We start from the raw sequence: 23083 nt of genomic DNA on the forward strand, positions 1-23083 counted from the left end.
GGAACTTCATGAATTTTAGGCAACTTGGCTATCTGTGACAAGTGGGTGAGATAAACCATCTCAAATGGCTCCCTCATAGAGTTTTATACTCCTCCACCCAGTCACTTTCTGAAGTCCACAATCTCAAATTGCCCACAAAAATTATAGCATACTCTCCCCTCCTCTTGGGAATGGGAAGAGCAATCTAGTTCCTGCCTCCTAAAGTGATGAAAAGAGGAGTACCCAAATGTCCTCTTTGTTTTCAAACAAAAGGAATTTCCATGGTAAGTCCAATGTTCTGTTTAGTAGTAAAGGGAAAAGTACCTCTTGGAAATATATCGATGCTGGCTGACTTTTAGAACCTGTCACTCAAACCTCTTTGATATTTTCTGTTTTTGTGTGTGTGTGTGTGTTCTCAATGGTGTCTGTTACTTGGCTGATAGTATATTTATTTAGTTACAGCACTTCTAAGGAAACTGAAACAACAGTCTAGGGAAAGTGTTGAAGAAAAGCGACCTCGATTATTAAAAGCCCTGAAAGAGGTAAGTTTGTAAAAGTCTTGTCTATCATCACTTGAGAATCTTTCCACTCCCATCTAACCCACTAAACCCCTCAACATAGGGTACCCCCTTCTGTAAGGGTATATATTCATGGAAATAGGTGGTTTTAAATTGATTTTAATAATGTATTGAATTAATTTCATTATATGTATTAGCAAATTGTATTTGCTGTGAGCCGCCCTGAGCGGGACAAGGAAGGGCAGCAAATCACCTTCTTCAGATATTTCATCTGAGGAAACAGGGTTTTTAAGAAGTGAATAAAAGTTACCTCCGGGAATAGGGAAAATAAGGATATTCTGTTATGAAGCTTGAAAGTATTGGCCTGATTGGCTGTTAGCTGCTCTGCACACGCACACATGGGATTGGTGACTGCTTATCTTTTACACAGTGAAAGAAATAATTATACTTCTCCCAATAAATCATACCCTAATTCACCATGACATCAGAATGCAAGTGGCTCAGGAAATTAAAGCTTCTCTCTCCCTCCTACCTTAACCCTACTCAAGTTAATATTCTAAAACTGGGATTAACCAAAATTTAGAATCCCAGTTTATGGGAGGAAACAACTATACCTAGGCACTTGTGGTTTGATGTCACTGCAAATTGGGGCTTGACTGTACAGGGAGTGTCTATTTGGAACCCACGTGCAAGAAGCAGGAGAAATGAGGGTGAGTGCATGAATATCAAGGACAAACTATTTTTACCCAACACTGAAAAACCTGTTTAAAGTTCATTGTGATCCCTGAATGTACCTAAGAAGTAATGGTCCATGTGGCTCTTTCTGAGTTCATAGAAGGTATTTCTGGGGGTCTTAGATAGCTGTAGAATCCTACAGTGCAGCGTTGATGCATTTTTCATCAGGATTTCTGAAGCAGTTTCTCTTGTTCAATTGGAATATGTATGACTGTAGGTCTCCCCGTTTTTTTAATCGGGAACATATCATTTATATCAATAATGTTCATATTAAGGCCTTGAATTTAAGAAATAGTTGTGCATAGTTCCAGTTGTGCATCTCAGTTATAAAAAATATCAGCTTACAATATTTTTTTCTTCAGCTAGGTGACTTCTATCTTGAACTTCACTGGGATTTTCAAAGTTGGGGTAAGATTTTTATTTTAAAAATTAGGAGGCTGATCTTTGTCTAAAACTAACTACAGTATTTACTGGCTTATAAGACTACTTTCCCCCCCTGAAAAACATGCCTACAAGTGGGGGCGTCGTCCTATACGCCGGGTGCACTTCAGTTGGGATAGACATAGCTGCCCATAGTAATGTAATGTAATGTAATGTAATGTAACAAACTATATTTTGAGTAGAAATGTTGGGGGTCGTCTTATATGCCCAGTCGTCTTATACGCCGGCAAATACGGTAGTTGTTCAGAAGTGTTATATTAATCATGTATTTGCTAGACTCAGCTTTATATAGAAAATACAAACATTGTCTCAATGTTATTTTACTCTCACATTCATAATGCAATCTATAAGTTTATAGTTAAGCTTACTGTTTATTTCTTCTTTGAATTGTCTTAGAGCTGTAATTTGTCTTAATGTCAGTGACTTGATTCGCATATCATGGCTAGGAGATTAATAGCAGTTTACAGGATTGCCTTCTGGTTTTTGGGCTTACATGTTCCTTTTTCTTAATAGATCAAATTCTCTTCATAGTTTCTTTCAATGCCAATTCTAATTATCAACTCTGTGCAAACAATGAACATCTTTAGATGTTGTTCACTGGTGATCAGTTTTGCAGCATCTGTGCTGCATTTTTGTGTGATTTTATTTCAAGTTTCATTGACTTAGTATTTTAATGTTAAATCTCATAGGGTCGTTACATTGAGAGGCAAAGTAGCAAAATTCAGTTTGCTTTCAACCAGTGATTTAAAGCAGAAATTAATGGTGTGTCATAAAGGTGAGAAGTAGCATGTATTAAAAAGTGGGGCTTCCATCATATTGCCTGTCTCTGAGTCTAGTCTCATTGATACCCAAAAGGAAAGTAATTTTGTGTCCTCTGTAATGTATCTGCTTGCATGAAATGATATTAATGAGAACTTTTTTTCCGAATAGTGCCTTTACTTTCCCGCATTCTGCCTTCTGATGCATGCAAAATATACAAACAAGGTATAAATATCAGGTAAGAAAAGTTTAAATTTTTCTGAGATTATGTACTACTGTAAAACACAATTAATTTTAACCTCACTAAAATCTCCTTTTTATTTTCCATGTTTTGTTAACAGTGTAGAGTGGCCCTTAATTGTATTTTGCCTTTTTTACATAACTAGACTCTCATAAATTCTTAATATTAAAAATTAGATAAAATTTTCATGTCACTCAGTAATGTAGCTCTCTCTGAAGTTTCAGTGTGAATATTAGTGTATTTGGTGTTGTGAAGCATAAGTATGCTTCAAGGACATTTTCAACATGGATTTCTTACTTGTAGCATTGATCTTGAAGGAAGTGTGTAGGTGTTTTAAAGTGAGCACCTGTGCTTAATTATGTGGTAGAGTAACTTTATTAGATTGAGTGGAGATTTACTTCAAGTAAATCACGATGGTTTTATAATTTCTTTTTAACAAATATCTTACTTAAGAAGAAGAAGAAGAGTTGGTTCTTATATGCCGCTTTTCCCTACCCGAAGGAGGCTCAAAGCGGCTTACAGTCGCCTTCCCTTTCCTCTCCCCACAACAGACACCCTGTGAGGTGGGTGAGGCTGAGAGAGCCCTGATATCACTGCTCAGTCAGAACAGCTTTATCAGTACTGTGGCGAGCCCAAGGTCACCCAGCTGGTTGCATGTGGGGGAGCGCAGAATCGAACCTGGCATGTCAGATTAGAAGGCCGCACTCCTAACCACTACACCAAACTGGCTCTTAAGCGTATGTGTCAAAGGGAACACTCCTTCCTTCCATCTCTTCTTTATCTTCAATTTAAAGATTCTCGTATTACTGGAAAAATGAAAACAAAACACTCGATCTAGTTATCTGGCTACATTACACTGAATATTGCTGTACTTTATAATCTGTTTACTTTAGTACCAGTATTTATTAATTTCTTCTACCATGTTTACAGGGGAATCTTTATTTATCAAGTGTAATCCAAATGTGGTTAAAAATAGAAGCTGCTGCTAAAGATTGTAGAATTTAGCATTTCTTCCTTGATTTAAAACAGTGAGCAGAAAAGGATTGTTTTACCATAGATTAAGGAAGATGCCCTCCCCTATCATAGTTGTGCTGGCCACCAACATTACAGGGTAAATCAAGAACAAAATTTTATCTAGGTTTTGGACTGAAAAGTTCTGTCTTTTTTAGCTGTACTGTTCATGACCATAGATCTATTCTGTTAACTCTTCTGGATTGCTGAATGTTGCCTGTTTCCCTAATAGGCTCTGTGCTTGTTTTGTTACTTTGTTACTGGCTTTATTGTTATGTTAGGCAAGAGGCAGCAGATAATTTAAAAAATAAAAAGACTACTTCTAAGCTCAAAAGTTTGTCAAATTTGAAACTCTGCATGTATGCAAACAGAATGGTCTACATGTATATTCCATTTCTAAAAAGTAAATGAGGTCCTTTTGTACCAAGAGCCTTTCATGACCTCATATTCCCTTCATCTGCTTTTCTTTTCACTCACCATTCCTCTCCTAATATCCCCATATATAATTAACCCCCCTATTTTCTTTGGTTTATGCTTTGCACATCTTTGTTAGTACTTGTCTCCACTTTCTTGCTTGGCATTTTCTTCTTTATTTCTTTGCTTGTTTCAGCCTTTTTAATTTGCTCATTCTCTTTCACTTTAGACTTCCTAGAAGCAAGGCTTAATTTTAATTAAGGCTTCCATGAATACTTTTAGTCATTACACTTTTATTTAAGCAACAATGTGTCTGATTTTCTGGGTTTGCTCAAATGTTGGGATGTTTCTCCAGGCTCGACACAACACTCATAGACTTTACTGACATGAAGTGCCAACGAGGGGATTTAAGCTTCATTTTTAACGGTGATGCTGCACCCTCTGAATCCTTTGTAGTTTTAGACAACGAACAAAAAGTTTACCAGCGAATACATCATGAGGTAAGCCATAGCATGACTGATATGTTTCAAAAATGTTACAAACCAGAAGTAAACTGCTTTCTATGAAAAATTAATCTTAATGCTTAGGCTTAATAAAACCCTGCAATAATACACCATTGGTATCCTGTAACAATCTATAACTGCAATTCTATGAGGACTTTCTCTGAAGACCCAAGGAATGTGTCTGTCTTCCCAGTAAGTATTGATAGTACTGTCCAGCATATCTAATGCCGCAGCTACTAGTAGCACACTCAGCCAAGAACCTGGGCATGATCTTGGACACCTCCCTCTCTATGAAGGAACAGATCATGAGAGTAGCAAGGCTAGCATTCTTCCACCTGCGCCAAGCTAAGCTGCTAGCGCCCTACCTGGCCCCGGAACACCTAGCTACAGTGACCCAGGTGAAAGTCACCTCTAGGCTGGATTTCCTCAACTTGCTCTATGTGGGCCTGCCCTTATTCCTGACACAGAAACTACAACTGGGGCAGAACCCAGTCACCAGGGTCTTCATAGGGACACCCTGGAGGGCACATATCCAGCCTGTGCTCAAACAGCTGCACTGGTTTCCAGTTGAATAGTGGATTAGGCTTTAAGGTTCTAATAATCACCTTCAAGGCCATATACAGTTTGGGCCCTGAGAACCTGAGGAATTGCCTCTCTGCTTACACCCCCTAGAGAGTGCTTTGCTCGACTAATACCAAAGAAGCACATCTGGCCTTGACCAGAGCCAGAGCATTTTCAGTCCCAGCCCCCACTTGGTGGAATGAGCTCCCAGAAGAAGAAGAAGAAGAAGAGTTGGTTCTTATATGCCACTTTTCTCTACCCGAAGGAGTCTCAAAGTGGCTTACAGCTGCCTTTCCTTTCCTCTCCCCTCAACAGACACCCTGTGAGGTAGGTGAGGCTGAGAGATCCCTGATATTACTGCTTGGTCAGAACAGCTTTATCAGTGCTGTGGCGAGCCTAAGGTCACACAGATGGTTGCATGTGGGGGAGCATGGAATCAAGCATATGGGGCTTGCCGGATTAGAAGCCCACACTCCTAATTAGTACACCAGAAAAGATTAGGGCTCTGCCAGAGCTGAAACAATTCCGCAGGGCCTGTAAAATGGAGCTCTAACACCAAGCTTTTGGTCGGGGCCAATGAAAACAAAACTAAAGATCCAGGGGCCCCACCTACTACCAGCCTGCACTCAGTGGAATCTGAAAACACTCCCAAAGTCTGGAACAATTCAGTTACTGCAGTTAAGAGTTATGCATAATCTGTAATTTCATAATAGCTTTAATGTTAAAACAGTTATAAGTTGCAAGTTATACATATATTGTGGGTTCATGAATGCTTATATATTGTTCCAAGAAGTATCTATTTTCCCTGCAAACTGTCCTGAGCCAAAAGGGAGGGCAGAATATAAATATAATACAGTACAATACAAATAAATAAATAAGTATATTGCTACTTTAGAACACGGGTGGCCAAACTGTGGCTCTCCAGATGTCCATGGAGTACAATTACCAAGAGTCCCCGCCAGCACATGCTGGCAAGGGTTCATGTTAATTGTAATCCAGAGGCATCTGGAGTGCCACAGTTTGGCTTCCCCTGCTTTAGAGGATGCTTAATTTGTCAGTTGAACAATGGTATTGCACATCCTAAACTGCTGTGCTGTAGAAATGACATACCTGTGTGACAGTGGTGCTATTCCAATTTAATTGACAGCAGTACCAGGTATATATGAAGTCTGGAAAGGCTAGAAAACTATTTGAGGTACTGTCCGCTGCACATTTGCTGTATGTGTAAACATACCTTCAAAAAGTAGCTAAAGTCAAAGTAAACTGACAACTGCTACTTGGGAATGTGGCCAGTCTCTACATTGATGTAGTTATATCAATAATTCACATACATTTTTCAATGGATATCTACTCCCGAAGGAATTAGTTGCTTTTTAAGAAGTTCCTAATTACTTGGAGGGGAATTTGGCATGGTAGAAGATAATGTATCTGTGTTAAATACTTTTTGGGTTTTGCTTCCTTGTAAATAATAGACAATCATTCTCTGTTAGGAATCTGAGATGGAAACAGAGGAAGAAGTTGACATTTTGATGAGCAGTGATATTTATTCAGCAACATTATCAACCAAATCAATTTCTTTCACACGTGCCCAAACAGGATGGCTCTTCCGAGAAGACAAAACAGTAAGGCTGGCTTACATCCCTTGCTACTATGTTGCCCAGAGGTGATCATAAGTCAGCTATTTGAAACTATGGGGCAGACTGAGTTATCGTCAGTCCTGTCATGTCTACTGCCCAGTCCTGTCACGTCTGTCCCTTTGGAAGAAGGGACAGGAGGTGATGTTAAAGGTGATGTTAGGAAATGCTTTCCCCAATGAGAGCATGAGAAAATAAATATATATATATATTGATGTAAAGACTATAAACAGGGTGAGTAGATAGTTAGGTTTCGGTTTTTAAATTTTTTAAAATGTTTTTTCTTGCAGGAAAGGGTAGGAAACTTCTTGGCAGACTTCTACCTGGTTAATGGGCTTGTGTTGGAATCAAGGAAAAGGCGAGAGCATCTCAGTGAGGAAGACATTCTTCGAAATAAGGCTATCATGGAAAGCTTGAGTAAAGGTGGAAACTTAATGGAACAAAATTTTGAGGTACAGTTAAAGCTCGTGTGGTATGATGGAGGTTAGAACAGACTTTCAACAGATTCCTTTTAAGTGTGCAATAGTTATGTGTTCATGCTGCATGTTCTTTTACTGATAACAACTTGCTGCATGATGTTTCTGAAACTTGCATCTGGTTGCTGGAGACCACCAGTAGAAAAAATCTTGGAAGCTTAACAATGCATAGAGCAATTCTGTGGATTAGGCCTTGGTTATTTATCAAGCTGTCAGTGTGATTTTGAAAAGTACATTAAAATACTATTTCTAGGGACTCTGGCTCAATTGTTTCCTGAACTTCCTGTGTGCATTATGCACAGCGCCTTCTGGCAAGTTCAATATATGACACTGTATTTCAGATTTCTGTGATCTAAATTTTTTTATATGAGCTTTTCTGCAGCAATTTTGCCATGCTAAGTCCTACCAGACTCAGCAGGGCTCTAGATGACTTAACTGAGCAGTAGTGCAAATCAGACTGGAGAGATTACTCAATGGTCACTGGAGGAGGCCTGGCAAAAATTTGCATTTCAGTTTGCCCTACCTTAGCAAGTAGAAGCATGACCTAACCACCTGCATGACTTCTGCCCCACTGCAGGAGAACACAAATGCATACTCTCAAAAGGGATGCTTCTCATATATCTCTTGATACACTATGCAACTCAAGACATGGGAATGATTGAGCAGTAGTTCACTGAAGTTAAGCCATTTGGGGGGAGTGGAATTAAGCCCATTATATTTACTATCCAATTTATGGTGTAAGTGTTTTGTCTCCAGAACACACAGGGCTGGGGTCAGAAATCCTCCAATGAAAACCTCTAGAACAGATTCAAAGACCTTAGCACTGGCAGGCTCTAAAGCAAAAATGATTACCTCAGTGCAACTTCAGTAACATGGTGCAGATCCTTGTGCTATGGTGGCAGCTCCTGTTAAAGCAACATTTTAAAAATCTGCACAGTTAATCAGATGCCCAGTAATTGATCAGAAGCTTTACTGGGCAAAAGCCCTATGTGGCCCCACTCACTTCCTAATAACGATTGGTGGGTGCCAGGATCTGTTCTAGGATCTGCATCCTGTGTGCAGATTATAAATGGTCAGTTCTTGAAATAGTTGTAGGAATCACAATTATGTACTGGTTACATTTTAAGCTTGTCTGTCATTTTGGCCGTGGGGATTATCTGATACTGAATTAGCCTTTATCTGTCTAAATTTCTGCTTGAAGTACGACGCCTAAATCAGCTGTTCAGGTCTAACCAAAAAGTTCTAGTGGGTGTGGCAGTATTCTACTTTTGGATTGGTTCAGTTTGGCAGATGTGCCACTTTGACCACCTAAAACAAAGGGCAACATTCAAAGATAACACATGGGCCTATGAAGTAAAATCTGGAATTTTACTATGCAATGTAGTACTTTGATACCATGTAGCATTTTACAAAGTATTATGTTTTCTTTAGCAGCCTGTCAGAAGGCAGTCCCTCACACCGCCACCACCCAACACAATTACATGGGAGGAATACATATCTGCTGAAAATGGAAAGTAAGTATTAATTGTATCTATGGTAATGGCTGCTTCTTTCTGTAGATAAGCTTATTTGCAATGAATGACACTTAGATCTGAACATCTGTGAATAAGAAGAATTGTTAATATCTCTGGCGGGCTGACGCGGCGAGAGGCGCGAAGCGCCTCTCACCGCGTCAGGCCGGGAGGAACTGTGAGCCGCGCTGCGCGAAGCGCGGCTGCCGGGGGTTCCCTGCCTGGCGGGCTGATGTGGTGAGAGGCGCGAAGCGCCTCTCGCCGCGTCAGCCCGCCGCCAACGAAACAAGCTCGCTGCCGCCGACCAGCCCGCCGCTGACCAGCCCACCGTCGCCGCCGCCAACTGAGGTCAGGACCTAGCGCCCGCTGCATTCCCCTGCAGCGGGCTTGATTACTAGTTAAGAAATAACTGGGAAACATTTTAGCAGGATTGCATACAAGGAAAAAGTTGTGTTTCTATATGAGATATTCTTTATTTATTTTAAGGACTCAGGTAGTGAATTCATATAAATCTAAACTTAGTTTGTTTCATCAATTACTTTAAAATATTATTTTCCTATTTTTATTCTAGTTAATCTGAAATTCATTATTGAAAGATCCCTGTGGAAAAGATTCTGTTGGAAGGGCTTTTAATTTCTGTTTCTTATATTGTAGCAATAGATGCCACAATGCCAACAGTGTTTGAAACCATATGGATGTTGAGAAATCCCACGAGGGAAATAAAACGTTTTGATTAAGAATCTCTTTAGAACCTGACATTTGACTTGTAACTGTGATATATGGTTTAATAGAGATCTTCGTGGTTTCCCTTCCTTTTTATACAGCTAATTTTACTCTGATAGAGCTTGGATTGCTTACCAACTCTGATAACAAGTATCTGGATTCTCCTAGATTCCTTGTTAAACAGCTCTTGCCCTCTTGCACCCCCACCCCAGTGCAAATATGTCCCATAATAAGATGAAAATATTGTTGCTCTTTAGGGAGAATTTAATCTTTCTTTTATTCAATTTAGAGCACCTCATTTGGGTCGGGAACTGGTTTGCAAAGAAAGCAAGAAAACATTTAAAGCTACTATAGCCATGAGTCAAGAATTCCCTCTAGGAATTGAATCGTAAGTCCTAAACTGCCTATTAGACATGATTGTGAATGTCATGATCTTAAAGCATACCAGTGAATAGAAAATATATCCATTCCAGATACTACAGTTTAATATATTCTCATGAAATATAAAATGTGGACTACAGTGGGATTTAAGATTGATCTAGTACCAGGATATATGGGATCCACAGCACTCTTAGTGCCAAGTTTGGATTGTTACCAGTCTCACAGTCTTTCATAAGTCAAAGTCAATGTATTCACTTTCACAATAAACCAAGTTTTTCTGAGTTAAACATAATTTTTCTCCAATTGAAAATAATTCAGGATGGGATCATTCTTTTTTGGATGCCCTTAGAATTGGTCCCCATGGTCCAGTCATTTTGAAACCTAGGGGTTCTTTTGAGGAGAGGCTCCAGCAGCTACACTGCAAATTTGGTGCCTCTACCACAACTCCCCTCTACAGACCACTGAATATATAACCTAGGATAGATTTGTCATTGACTTGAATGGTTCCTGAATATTTACCGAATCTGAATATCATACTGGTATTGGGATTTGGGAATATTTGGAAATACCAGTATTTTTTTGGTCCAACATTTGAATCTGTGAAAAAACTTCATTTATTTCTTGCACACCCCGAGCTGGTTATTTTGGGACAGATCAGTAAAATGCACTGCGTTGTATTGTTATTCTAAGTAAAATGGACACTTCATATGGGTATTGTGAAGGAATTAGGGAAGTACAAATTAGAATACTGTTTTAGAAGAATCTCATTTTTTGAAGTTTCAGTAGTGTGTTTTCTCCACATCTCTTCCTATCCTCCTTTCTGGCTAGCCACAGTTTTTCTCCTGGCATCACACTGAGAGGCAGGCCACATGATAGCCACACTTTGCACATGAACAGCCACGTATATTTCAGACTAACTTTTAATCTTGTAATAACAGTTCTTCAAATTTTGGCAACCTTCTCAGTGTATTTTCTTCTTTTATTTATGCTAATAAGAAAAGGTTTAATTTGTAAATACTGAAAGAGATTTTGGCCTCCTTTTCCTAGATCATGTTACTGTTATAAATTAATGTGATATCTACCCATTTTGAGTTTTCCCATTATTTAAGGTTAAATTCTGTACCATTAAATGTCCAGAGGACACTGAAGAATTTACTCCATAATGTGTTTTTTCCCTGAAATAAAGTATAATGGATAAACTATGTCTTAATATAAGCCATGTATTTTTAAAAATAGTAATTAAATATGTCTGCTGTCAATACAGTGTCATGGAATTCAGTGGATTAAATGAGCTTTGGAGTAATTGGACCAGTCTTGTTTAATCTTCATTTGTGTTGGCAAACGCGATTGTAAGCCGTGACTTCTTCAGGTAGTGGCAGACATGGTTCCATGTTGTATAAACAGTGGCCAATAGTAGTATTTTACCCAGCTGAACATTGCTGGATTTTTTTTTCACAGGCATCTGCTGTTCAGGCATCTCTCTTATAATAGAGCACTATTCTGGCAAGTGTGGGTAAATTTTCAAGCCACTAAAAAAATGGTCATCTGTGTTTCTTTTTCAGGTTATTGAATGTTTTAGAAGTAATTGCACCCTTCAAGCACTTTAACAAATTGCGGGAGTTTGTGCAGATGAAGCTTCCACCAGGCTTTCCTGTAAAGTTAGGTGAGCAGTTATTTTATACTTAACCAATTAAAGTGTTAGTCTATCCTGTAAGAGACAGGTGGTTCTTTAGGAGCATTAGCCTTTTGAGTCAGAAATGTAGTGACGTGCTGATTAGGAGGAATATGCTTGGATCCTGCAAAGGAATTTGTATGCTACTTCAGTGTGCTAAATAAGAAATATGCAGAAATAGAAACTGAATGCTATTGCTTAAATTTCCAAACTTCTTGGGCCACCATCCAGTTGATTCCATAAACTCATCCCCAGTGCCTCCTATTGTACCTTATAAAGAGTATTATTCACAGTAGTGGTTTGCATAGCTCACTAAGTAAGATAATAACAATGAAATTCAAACCAGCAACAATTAATTGCACATTTATTCAAAATCTGATTAAAATGTCTTAGTTTAATTTATTCAACAGAATTGATTAACTTGTTCTAATGTTGCCAGCTTTTCTGATAGTCATTTAGCAAGAATGTTACATTTAGTAACTATTTCACTGTTCAGCAAATTCTTAATGCGATGGATGGGCTTGACGAAGTGATGCCAGTTTCCTAATGTCTGTTTTACAGTTACTTAGCAGGAGTCTCAAATTACCACATTTTGTAATCTGGATGTGATTTCTTTGCTTGGAGAATTGGGTGCCCACTCTAAGACCATATTCCATCAAATATGATATTGGAAATGCAACAGGGAGCTTTTTAACCACTGTCCATAGTGCAAGATAGCTATTGGAAATTTCCTTCTGTAACCAAAGTTATGGAACCTTTTGATAAGGTTCCACATGAAATTCTTATTGACAAGTTGTTAAAAAGTGGTATGGATCCTATTACTACTACGTGGATCGAGACCCAAAGGGTGCTTGTAAATGGTTCATCATCTTCTTGGAGAGGAGTGATGAGTGGAATGCCTCAGGGATCCGTCATGGGCCCTGTGTTGTTCATCATATATTTATAAATGATTTGGATGAAGGAATAGAGGGGGTGCTTATTAAATTGGCAGATGACACTAAACTGGAAGGGATGGCAGACCCACCTGAAGACAGACTCAGAATACAGGATGATCTTGACAGGCTAGAAAACTGGGCTAAAATGAATAAAATTAATTTCAATAGTGATAAATGTAAAGTAGGAAAAAAAATCAAACACATCACTATAGGATGGATGAGACTTGTCTTAGCAGTTAGTTCCCCCTAACTTACACAGTATCTGAACATGGATTTTTCAGCCAAACTGGAATTTCCATTGAATAAAATTCTCAGATTGCTTAGTCATTTCTTCACACAGCATATCTAAATGGTCACAAAAATTTGAAAATCATCATCTTGTATCCTACCTTTTCTAGTTCGGACAAGCTCAGACATCACAATGCCATATATTGCGTTGGAATAAAGTTAATGTAAAGATAACAGATTTGAGCTTAATAAGATTAACCTCATTTCCTTCATTCATTTAACCTAATTTCCTTCATTCATTTAATTGAATGAAGCCTTGGAACCAGCCTGAAGGCTTGTTCACTTCAGTGGGGTGACGTTTTTGCAAGGATCCCTTTGGAGATATTGTAGGTTGTGTTCAGACCCTGCTCTGTATTATCTCTTTGCAGTTTCTCAAAATGCAGTATACTGGTGTGATTAGAATTCTGGTCACATTTATTAAAAATTCTGATGGTTTCCACTAGGTTTTAGTGCTGTGCAGAGTCAAACTGTCACTGACTATCTAGTGACAAGTTACAATTGTAAATACAAACAAATATGACAAAAGGTGATAACTTTGAAAGTGATAAGAGCAGCAAAATTTTAAAGATGAAGGTGTTTCGCTCTAGTCATCATAAATAAGCAAACAGCATGGTTGAAAGGGTTCACTTCTTGTGCCCTCCACTACTTCCTTGCCTCTTAGTGCCCCCTAGGTAACCCCCCCCCCAAGGGGGCTATACTGCACACTTTGGGATCCACTGGCTTAAATAGTTCTAGGTCTTTTCTCCTTACATTTAATTCCTTTTGGAAATCCTGTGTGACTTTTTTCTCAGAAATTCTGACTTTCCCTTAGACAGTATTCTGAAATGGCTCCTCAGATCCTTTTCCTGGGGCCATATTTGGATGCTGATGGAGAAACTGGTGCTCCTTGAGTAAAAATGATTGCACACGTGGTCTGGATCCAGCCCTATATGTCTATAAGAAATTGTCAGCATGTTTTCTGTGTATCATTTCCTAAAGCTACTTAAAGGCTTGTTGACTTCACTCAGTGTAATATTAATACATATACAGTTTAATGTTGGAGGCAGACAGTATTTCCTGTGGTGTGTCCTATTTCCGGTGATAAAATTCTGCAGATTTCTAAATGACTTCAGAAATCTGTAACCCTGTTTTTAGTGGCAAAATTGAGATGAGTATCAACTCTCAGATAATTATAACCTGTTCCTAGCCTGAATCATTAGCAAAAACATACTATACAAAAATACAGCAGTATAAATTATTTGAGTGTAGCAGAAAACTGGTATTTTTATTGCTAAAAATAATCCATACCTGGCCCTTGGGCAGAAGTACCTTTTACAAGTAGACACGGAAGGTAGAGGTGGATATAATGGATATTGAAAGTGCTTTAGCACAGGGGTAGTCAACCTGTGGTCCTGGCAGGGGCTCATGAGAATTGTAGTCCATGGACATCTGGAGGACCACAGGTTGACTACCCCTGCTTTAGCGTATTTAATCTTGTTTCAGTTCTATATAGTGGATATCTATTAGGAGGTGCAGGTAGTTGCTAGAGATATCTGAATGTTAAGAGAATGAAAATATAAAAAACAAACAAGGGATCCGGTGAACATTTCTGGAGGCATAGAATGTCCTTAAGATTCCAGTTAGTGTGTATTAAAGCTTAGTGATTGCTCATCAAAATGAGCAAAACATTGTAAAATTCCCTGTCATTATGAAGTGCACAATACAGGGTTTGGACAGTTGTTACAAATAAGAGATGCTAAACTTACTTACCCCTCCCTTTATTTTTAAAATGTAATCTGATCACATTCTTTTTGTTAAAACAATTAGGAAGCCATAAAAATCTGAGAGAGAGAGAGAGAGAGAAAGAGAGATGGATGATGGACGATGGAGGTTAGAAAGATGAAGGATAGATAGATGGATGGATGGTTTGAAAACACCAGATATGTCCACATCCCACAGGAAGTCCTGTATTCCATGAAGCTACTACTTAATTAAGATCAGCTTTATTGAGAAGCGAAATACAAGTATTCAACTCTTTGTGTTCCATCTTTGTTCACTAAAGCTTGCTTAAAAAAAAAATTACAGGTTAGATTTTTAAAAAAGACTAGTTCTTTTTCCTGGATTTTTTTGAGCACTTCAGTTCTGAGGCACAAGGCTTGAGCATTCTTGTTCCTGTGTAATGTGTGTTCTAGGATATTACTACTATGATTTCTTTTATAGGAATATAGAATCCTAAGTAGCTTAACTTGGTTTAAACATGCCCGTAATTTACATGTGATTGGAGGACAAACAGTCCTTAAATGTATTGCATTCTCAAATCTTTTGATTTCTAAAATCTTTCAACTTTGTCTCATTCACTATGTATTTGAGACACAGATTTCAAGGCCTTACTATGCCCTAGCTGAAGCACCATTCTGACTGCAGTCATCTTTTTTCTCTTCTTCCCCATTCCCCAAAATTGGAATAGTTTTCTCCGAGTAGACAAAATCCAGGGCTTCATGCCAATATTGTACAATTGTGTAAACTTTACATATGGTGAGCCACCACGGAGAAATACACATGGTTGGATTCATCATACCAGGGTACCTGTTTCGTTGAATTTATACTTCTGTCTACAATTTCCTGCTCTAATCTGACCATCCTTTGTTCTATTCTTCCTAGATATACCTGTGTTTCCTACCATCACAGCCACTGTGACTTTTCAGGAATTTCGTTATGATGAGTTTGATGAATCAATCTTCACGGTTCCCGATGACTACAAGGAGGATCCTAGCCGTTTTCCTGATCTTTAACTTAACTGGAAAGTTAACAGTGAATAAAGAATACCAGCATGCCACAGTGAAAGAACGGATGCAAATAGCCCACAGATGTATGTCTGAAAGTGGGTGAAATTGGAAGGGATAAAACGTGCTTAAATAAATCTAGAAAGGGAACACACAGTGAATCTCAATAGGTTGTACTATATAGCAAGCATCCATATAGTGTCTAAATGAACGCAGATATCCTGATGTGTCACTTGCATTTTTATACATCCTGCAAGCATGGTAGCCTGGCACCTCAGTGACACCCCCATCCCAAACATGGGTACTTACGTAACAGCAGCTATAAGGACTGTAATTATGATTTTTTTTATTACATTTCTCCTTGGTAATAAAAAGCACTCTTGGACCATTAGCATAAACTGAAATGTCTTATCTGGATATTAAACCCTTTAAAACATCCATCTTATTCAAGAAGCCCTTAATCTTCCTTCATGCTTTTTTTTAACATAACCTATGTAATAGTTCAGTAAATTAAATGTTGGTTGAACAAGTAGTAAAATAAATTAATTTTTTGTAGATGAATGAATCAAATGGTAACCACTTTAAATAGCTGCATTTACATACCACAATACATTTCCAAACTAGAGCGTTCACTCTGCAGGGAAAAAGGTACCTCCCTTAGCACCTTTAGTGCAATTCATTGTGGTGCTACCCATATTTTTACCCAAACTTAATTTATCCACTGAAAATTGTTTACTAATATTCTCATAGGATTTGCAAATATTTTCTTCCAAGGTGGTGGGAAATGTCCTTGCTGTGTTTGATGTTGGAGAATATGGATGGGAGAACTCTTCATTCACCTCAAAGGCTGAATTACTGGCATTCTTTTGGGTATATCCACTTGGTTAAAGCTGCCTATCAAGCAAACAAACTTGCTAATATTGATGCCCAGCAGTATATGGGAAAAGGCTAAATTAATCCCCCCCGGCTGAATATATTGAGATGGTTGAAAGGGTCTTAAAATGATTAAAAATTTAAAACCAAGAAAAATCGGCATGATTCCAACAGGAGTAGCTAGATAAAATAATGTTTTTTTCCAAATGATTACTTTTAAAAATTAGGATTTTCACACGATTTCAGTCTATGAAACTTGGAGATAACTTAGCATTTTTACTGTACTGGAAAGAGTGTGCCCAAAAATGGCAGCAAGGTGTGTGTATTCAGAGATTTAGCTTCCAGTGCTGTGTAAATGTACAGAAATGTAAATATTTTCAAAAGTATATTATTTGTGCTGTCTAGTCAATCTCTTCTCCCCTACAAACTGCTCAAGTCACTGTCTGACTTGAAGAAAACTGCCATGCTGGGGTGATACATGCAGTGCTGGTGATAACTTGGACTGTGAAAAGGGCAAGTGAGTCACTGTGCAATAAAATCAGACTCATGAGCCACATAAGATTTGCCAGAACGACTGTTGAAAGACTATGCCCCAAGTGCTGTAGCTTCGTATTAATGCAGCATGCAGAGCGGCATTTCATGAGAACAGTAGCCTCATGACCTGAAATGGGAGAATATTGGGCCCAGTTCCAGATATATTGTAAACTTTTTAAAGCTTCAACTGTAAACAGTCTTTATATAAGACAGACAGCTCTGTTGAATGCATCCTCTGTTGGCTCTGTACATAGAGTTGTAACTATGATGTCGTAGAGAGTACCATTTCATTTCACATATCCATTATGAGAGTTGCAGATTGGCCTGTGTAAATAAGTGATGGTTTTTAAAATGCAAATGCATTTTAATATTAGCTGATAATAGACATTTTATATCAGTAGATTCCTGTGGGAGAGACTGAGTTTGAAGGAGTTAATGCACTATCCACTCATAATACAAAATTGAGATGTGCTCTTCTGCACTTCGGTGTGAAAATGAGCAGCATGGGCTGGATCAGTTGATGGCCAATACATTTTACATATTTGTATATTTCTAACATTTATATGGATAAATAATGCCAAAGTTGTCCCTCAAAAGAATGATGCATAAAACTGTGGGAACCGACAGAGCAGTATTTCGCAAATGAGTGTTTTTTCACAGTTGTTAAATAATGAAATAATTTGCCCTACTAAGTTAAAATACAAATCACAGTTCTAACCTACTAAGATAGTCAGTCTTTGGAAAGGAGCTTTGTTCGAGTTTAGGTGTAATGAACAAACGTAGGATATATTGCTGTACTATCACGCCAGGCATAAGTCCTGATAAAGTCTTGCCAGTTTGTTAGTAACCCCATAAAAAAAAAAGGGGAGGGGGAGAGCTAACTTTACTTACTGGCTTCAGAAGACTTTAGAGGTGCAATTTGTTGTTCTTTGTCCCATTTTAGATACATACAAAGTGTTTTATTCTAGTATTGGGATTTTGAAGAAAGTATGTTACCCACTTGCCTCTGGTTCAGCCCATTTGTGGCTGGACCCATGTACATACTCATATCTTGTATGCACGAGTATCCTATTTCTTTGGAGTTTGGGGAGTTGGTCCACATATGCAAAATAATGTATCTGTGGATGGATTGTTTGAAATAAACGGGAAAGCTACACCACATAAGGGAGCTCTTTGCATGCCCTGAATCCCCTACACTGGGAGCACACAACTAATATTGGAATTAGACACAGGTGTACAAAATTTGAATGAACACAAAACCTTAGGTTTAAGGTATAGATCCTCAACTATTGTAACTCCTTTGAGATTGGGTTCTTGGCTTCATGTTCTGATGTAGTAAAGTCACCATAAGACAAATCCTGCCTGGCATTCTTGCATGATGAATATTTCTCTCAATGCTGTCCAGTATGTTGTAATGACAGATCTTCCAGGTATTGGAGTACTTTTCAGACTTTCAGGATTTCTGGTTTTCACTGTAAGTGGGGGTGCATTAAGAAAAGTTCTTGCAAAAATGTTTGAATGATTACACAAATATTATTCCTCCAGAGGCCAGGTTATAGAAGCCAAAGCTAAAACGTGAGTTTGCATGATTATAGCAGCAAAGACATTAAAGAAAGCAGCAGTCTAAATATTTAAAATTGTATACACTTCAGTTACCTAAATGGACCATTTTACAAGAGGTGCTTGAAATTTCCCTACACTATAAATCCTTTTAAGACCTAGCAAAGTGTTCTGGTAAGTGTGAATACAGAATGCTTGCAAATGGATTTCCCACTCTTCCTTAACCAAACTCAAGTTTTACTAGTCTTCCAAATCATTGCTTTAATTTATGGCAAAGGGAATATTTGTTCTTTATAAAAAGTTGATATTTGTCACCTTATTTAAATTGCAGCTGATTGATACCTAGCAATTTGTATCAGTACAATTTTGGATGGAAATCTGTGCTGGAAATACATCTTGTTGATGCATAATATATTCAGAAAGTCCATATGTAAAATGTACTGTTGATTTTGGATCATTAAGGAAAATTACATTATTTAAACTTTATTAACAAGCTTCCTATAATGCTGCAGTTTTTCTTTGACAGTTTATAATGATGGAAACTAAATGTCATTTTTGTATATTACTTTTCATGTGTTCCATGTCTAATCTAGATTCATTTTCACTAGTAGTGTTTTTGGTTATACTACTTAGAATGAAGACCAAAAGATGCTGTTTTCTTTTGAGACTGAACATGTGAACATTTTCAGATAAATCTATATTCTACTATATGTGGATGCTTCCTCCATATTAGAGGAAGGCTAAGAAGTACAACAAAGGCTGTTACCGTGTACCACTTTCACAAGGACATTTTATCGGTCAGTTTTTTCAATAAAATCCTCAATTTTCAGTGCATCATTGCTGGTTTCACTCTGTTACCTGAACCTTTTATGGTTAAGTATAAACACACAAATTATCCCTTTCAAGCCCAGTGTAATCAGTAGGGCAGTGCAAGCAGGCTGTCTTTTTAAAGGTACAACTCTCACTGTGCTGCCACCAGATAGTCACCGTATATCAGAATAACTTGCTAACGCTAACATTAAAGAAAGAACATAGGTGATAGAATATCAATACTGTTTAAAAGCATGATCTATTTCTATTCTCCTTAGCAAGATGTAGCTTCTATTTGCTCCCTACCTACATTTCCAAAACTGCCTTGGCCTCCTGCCATATAACGAGAACTAGTAATCAAGCCCGCTGTACCTGAAATACAGCGGGCGCTAGTGGGGCAGTGTGTGGTCCCCGAGCCGGCAGGCTGCCGGCAAGGGAGCCATAGCGAGCCGCGCTGTGTGCGGCTCGCAATTGCCGGTGTGCCGGCAGCCTGATGCATCGGAGGCGCCTTGCGCCTCTCGATGCGTCAGGCGGCCGGGAAGGGAGCAACGGCAAGCCGCAGCAAGGGAGGCACGGCCAGCCGCACTGTGCGTGGCTGGCAATTGCCGGCGGCCTGATGCGTCGGAGGCACTTCGCACCTCCCGACGTGTCAGGCCGCCGGCAAGGAAGCAACCGTGAGCCGCGCTTTGCGCGGCTTGCGGTAGCTCCCTTGCCGGCGGGCGGCCAATCGGAGATCCCAATCGGCAGGTGCTTTGCGCCTGCCGATTGGACCCTCCGATTGTCAGTCCAGAGGAAGGGGCCAATTGGCACCCTTCCTCATCCCGGACAGAGCCCGCCCTAACTCCTCTCCCCCAGCCCTTAGCGCATTATTTAGTCCGCGGCGCCCATGGCGCCACGGGCAGCATTGAGGCAAATTCAAGGGATAACCTCAAAGGAACAAAATCAAGAAGTGGCAACCTATTTGTGAGCATTATACCCAGTCACAAGCCTGCCAGCATTCACCGTGCTTAAGAACAGTTGCCTCCAAGTAGGGTGTTTATACTGGCTGTCATGGCTAGAAATTAGGGTGTGAAAAAAATGGAATTTTTTGATTCAGGGTCTAATTAGACCCAAATTGTTCTGGGTATTTTTGAAATATGGATCCCAATACTGGTCTGCTATTTGGATCTGGGATTGGAAGTCCTCAATTCTTTCATGTCCAACAGAGCCAAGGAAAATACCAGTTAAAAAAACACCAAAAAAAGAAGCTAGTCTGACCCTGGGGCTGGCGTTGTTTGGCTTCTCAGGAAAAGCTAGCCCCAGGATATGCGTGCAGCAGGGAGCTCACAAGTTACATCACCCTGGCCAATCCTGAGTTGGCTTCTCTTACTGGGATGGTTGAAACCAAGCAGCTGGAGGAGTGAGCCAAGGCAGCCTGGAGCTCTCAGTTCATGCTATCTCAGCTAAACTTTGGTCTAGCTGAATGTACCCAAATAAAAGTAAAAATCAGCCATGGGCTGATTTATATGAGCTCAGCTATATTAGTAGCCAATCAGATTCTCTGATCTGTATTTAGCTTAAATAATACCTAGAAATGAGAGAGGTGACATGATAGCCCTCTAAGTATTTGAAAGGTTGTCACTTGGAGGAGGGCAGAATACTGTTTCCGTTGGCTGCAGAGGAAAGGACGCACAGTAATGGATTTAAACTACAAGTATAACGATATAGGCTAGATATCGGGGGGGGGGGGGGAATTTCACAGTCAGAGTAGTTCAGCAGTGGAATAGGCTGCCTAAGGAGGTGGTGAGCTCCCCCTCACTGGCAGTCTTCAAGCAAAGGTTGGATACACACTTTTCTTGGATGCTTTAGGATGCTTTGGGCTGATCCTGCATTAAGCAGGGGGTTGGACTAGATGGCCTGTATGGCCTCTATGATTCTATGAAAACACCAATATTTTTGGCTATTATTTCAGCTCAGTTTTGCTAAGTACACACCCTTACTAGATGTAAAATTTCCAAAAATGTTGAAGCCACAGAAAAACCTGTAGCTTTGGAGGGAAATCGAAATATACACAATACTGTCCGATCAAATTGCTTTATCAACAAAAACTGCATAATTTATAAACTAGCATATAGAATTGCAATATTTGATATATTTTTGGAATTTTTAAGCACCTTAGTTTTGTACAAGCAAAACTGCAAATATATCCAACACATGAAACTGCAAGCTCATATATGTGCTAAAGGTAAAGGTATCCCCTGTGCAAGCACCAAGTCATGTCTGACCCTTGGGGTGACGCCCTCCAGCGTTTTCATGGCAGACTCAATACGGGGTGGTTTGCCAGTGCCTTCCCCAGTCATTACCACATATATGTGCTAAGGTAGCAAAAATTAGGATACACCCAATACTACTTTACTGTTCCTTTGAGGCTTTGCTGCAGTTGGTGTCTCATTTCCTTTTGATCTTTCTTCTGCAAGGTACAACAATAAGCTACTTGTTACCTAATCTGTATGTCACATTGGTTTGAGAGGGAGAGGAAAAGATCAACTACAAGTCAGATTAAAAGAAAACAGGTATTCAACAGGTAAAAAGCAATGAAAGCTCTGAATGCTCCCCTCATTAAATATCTTAATGGTATTTTTCAGGTAGATTTCAACACCCCAAATATATCCAGGTTTTCTTGAGAAAGCCAAAATGAATTCCCCAAAACATCCTGGATATATTTGGGAATTACCAATAAGATCCAAAAACAGTGGAGAGATGGGATCAGAGGCCTCCTACATGTCAGGCTTCTACTGCTGTCCCTTTAAAGGAGCTGCAGAAGACAGCTCAGAGCAGCTGTGCTGGTGGGGAGCAGACTGTCCAAGCCAGCTCAATTTGGGGCTGCCTTCTCTTGCAGTCCAGTTTAAACTTCTGCGCCACGTGGAACAATGTGTTCCGTGGGAGTCACTATAAACTGGACTGAAGGATAAATGAGCACATCTGGGATCTCCTATACCACATGGAACACATTACTCCCGATAGCACAACATCTATTTAGGCTCACTTCTTCTGCAGTTTGGTTTAAACTGGACAGAATCAGCAATTTCAGACAGGATCTCCTGTGCTGGATGAAGCACATTGATCCCAATGGCATAGCAGCTCTGGGGACTCACTCCTTCTGCCAGCCACCTGGCTGCATAAGAAGCCTAGGCAACCCCAGAATTGGGCTGGCTTTTTAAAAAGAACAGTATTTTTCTTCCTGGGTTTACTGGACCAAAACACTTTGGAAGCCAATGGAAATATACCAGTTAAAAAAATCACACAGCATGTCCACATGGTCTTTTATTCCTAAGAGAAAAACAATATTTCTTTGCTTTTTTTCTGTACTTCCCAAAATTCTCAACTTTTCCATTGGGAAAATAACTCCAGGGAATAACCCCTCCCCCCCTTTTTTTCTTTTTTACAAATCCAACACCCCAGGCATTACATTTCTTGTTCCTTTGGGGGGAGGGTTTCTAGACTGCTAGTCATTCCAGTTGCAGCAGCTGAAAGCAACCTGTCGTAAGGCCACCTTTGAATCCTGTTAGACAAAGCCCAAGATTGGCTTGTCTGATAGCTACCAATAGTCTTAATCAGCCTCTTTTTTGAACTCAGGAATATTATGGATTCAGAGTCACACAGACAGATGAATTATGACTATCCTTAAAACCAAGCCACATGTGGTATTCTCAATCTGATTCATTTTATGTGTATGGTTTTGCAGCCACTTTACATTTTTAAATGCTCATTTCACAAGCTCTT

At 39.2% G+C, this 23083-nt stretch overlaps 1 protein-coding gene across 2 annotated transcripts in view; it reads left to right on the plus strand.

Annotated features, from left to right (window-relative positions):
- ANKRD13C (ankyrin repeat domain 13C) overlaps nucleotides 1-19343 on the plus strand; it is a 37573-nt gene extending 18230 nt beyond the window's left edge. The window contains exons 4-13 of one of the 2 annotated variants that reach the window (XM_077333358.1): nucleotides 436-521; nucleotides 1595-1640; nucleotides 2604-2670; nucleotides 4454-4598; nucleotides 6653-6784; nucleotides 7087-7248; nucleotides 8704-8786; nucleotides 9796-9894; nucleotides 11450-11550; nucleotides 15423-19343. In XM_077333358.1, coding sequence (XP_077189473.1) covers nucleotides 436-521; nucleotides 1595-1640; nucleotides 2604-2670; nucleotides 4454-4598; nucleotides 6653-6784; nucleotides 7087-7248; nucleotides 8704-8786; nucleotides 9796-9894; nucleotides 11450-11550; nucleotides 15423-15553 — 1052 coding nt within the window. In that variant the 3' untranslated portion in view covers nucleotides 15554-19343. The remainder of the gene's footprint in view (nucleotides 1-435; nucleotides 522-1594; nucleotides 1641-2603; nucleotides 2671-4453; nucleotides 4599-6652; nucleotides 6785-7086; nucleotides 7249-8703; nucleotides 8787-9795; nucleotides 9895-11449; nucleotides 11551-15422) is intronic. The other variant, XM_077333359.1, reaches the window with a different exon arrangement.
- The last annotated feature ends 3740 nt before the right edge of the window (nucleotides 19344-23083 follow it).

The sequence above is a fragment of the Paroedura picta genome, chromosome 4 (genome assembly GCF_049243985.1).
Source record: "Paroedura picta isolate Pp20150507F chromosome 4, Ppicta_v3.0, whole genome shotgun sequence".
Taxonomy (NCBI): domain Eukaryota; kingdom Metazoa; phylum Chordata; class Lepidosauria; order Squamata; family Gekkonidae; genus Paroedura; species Paroedura picta.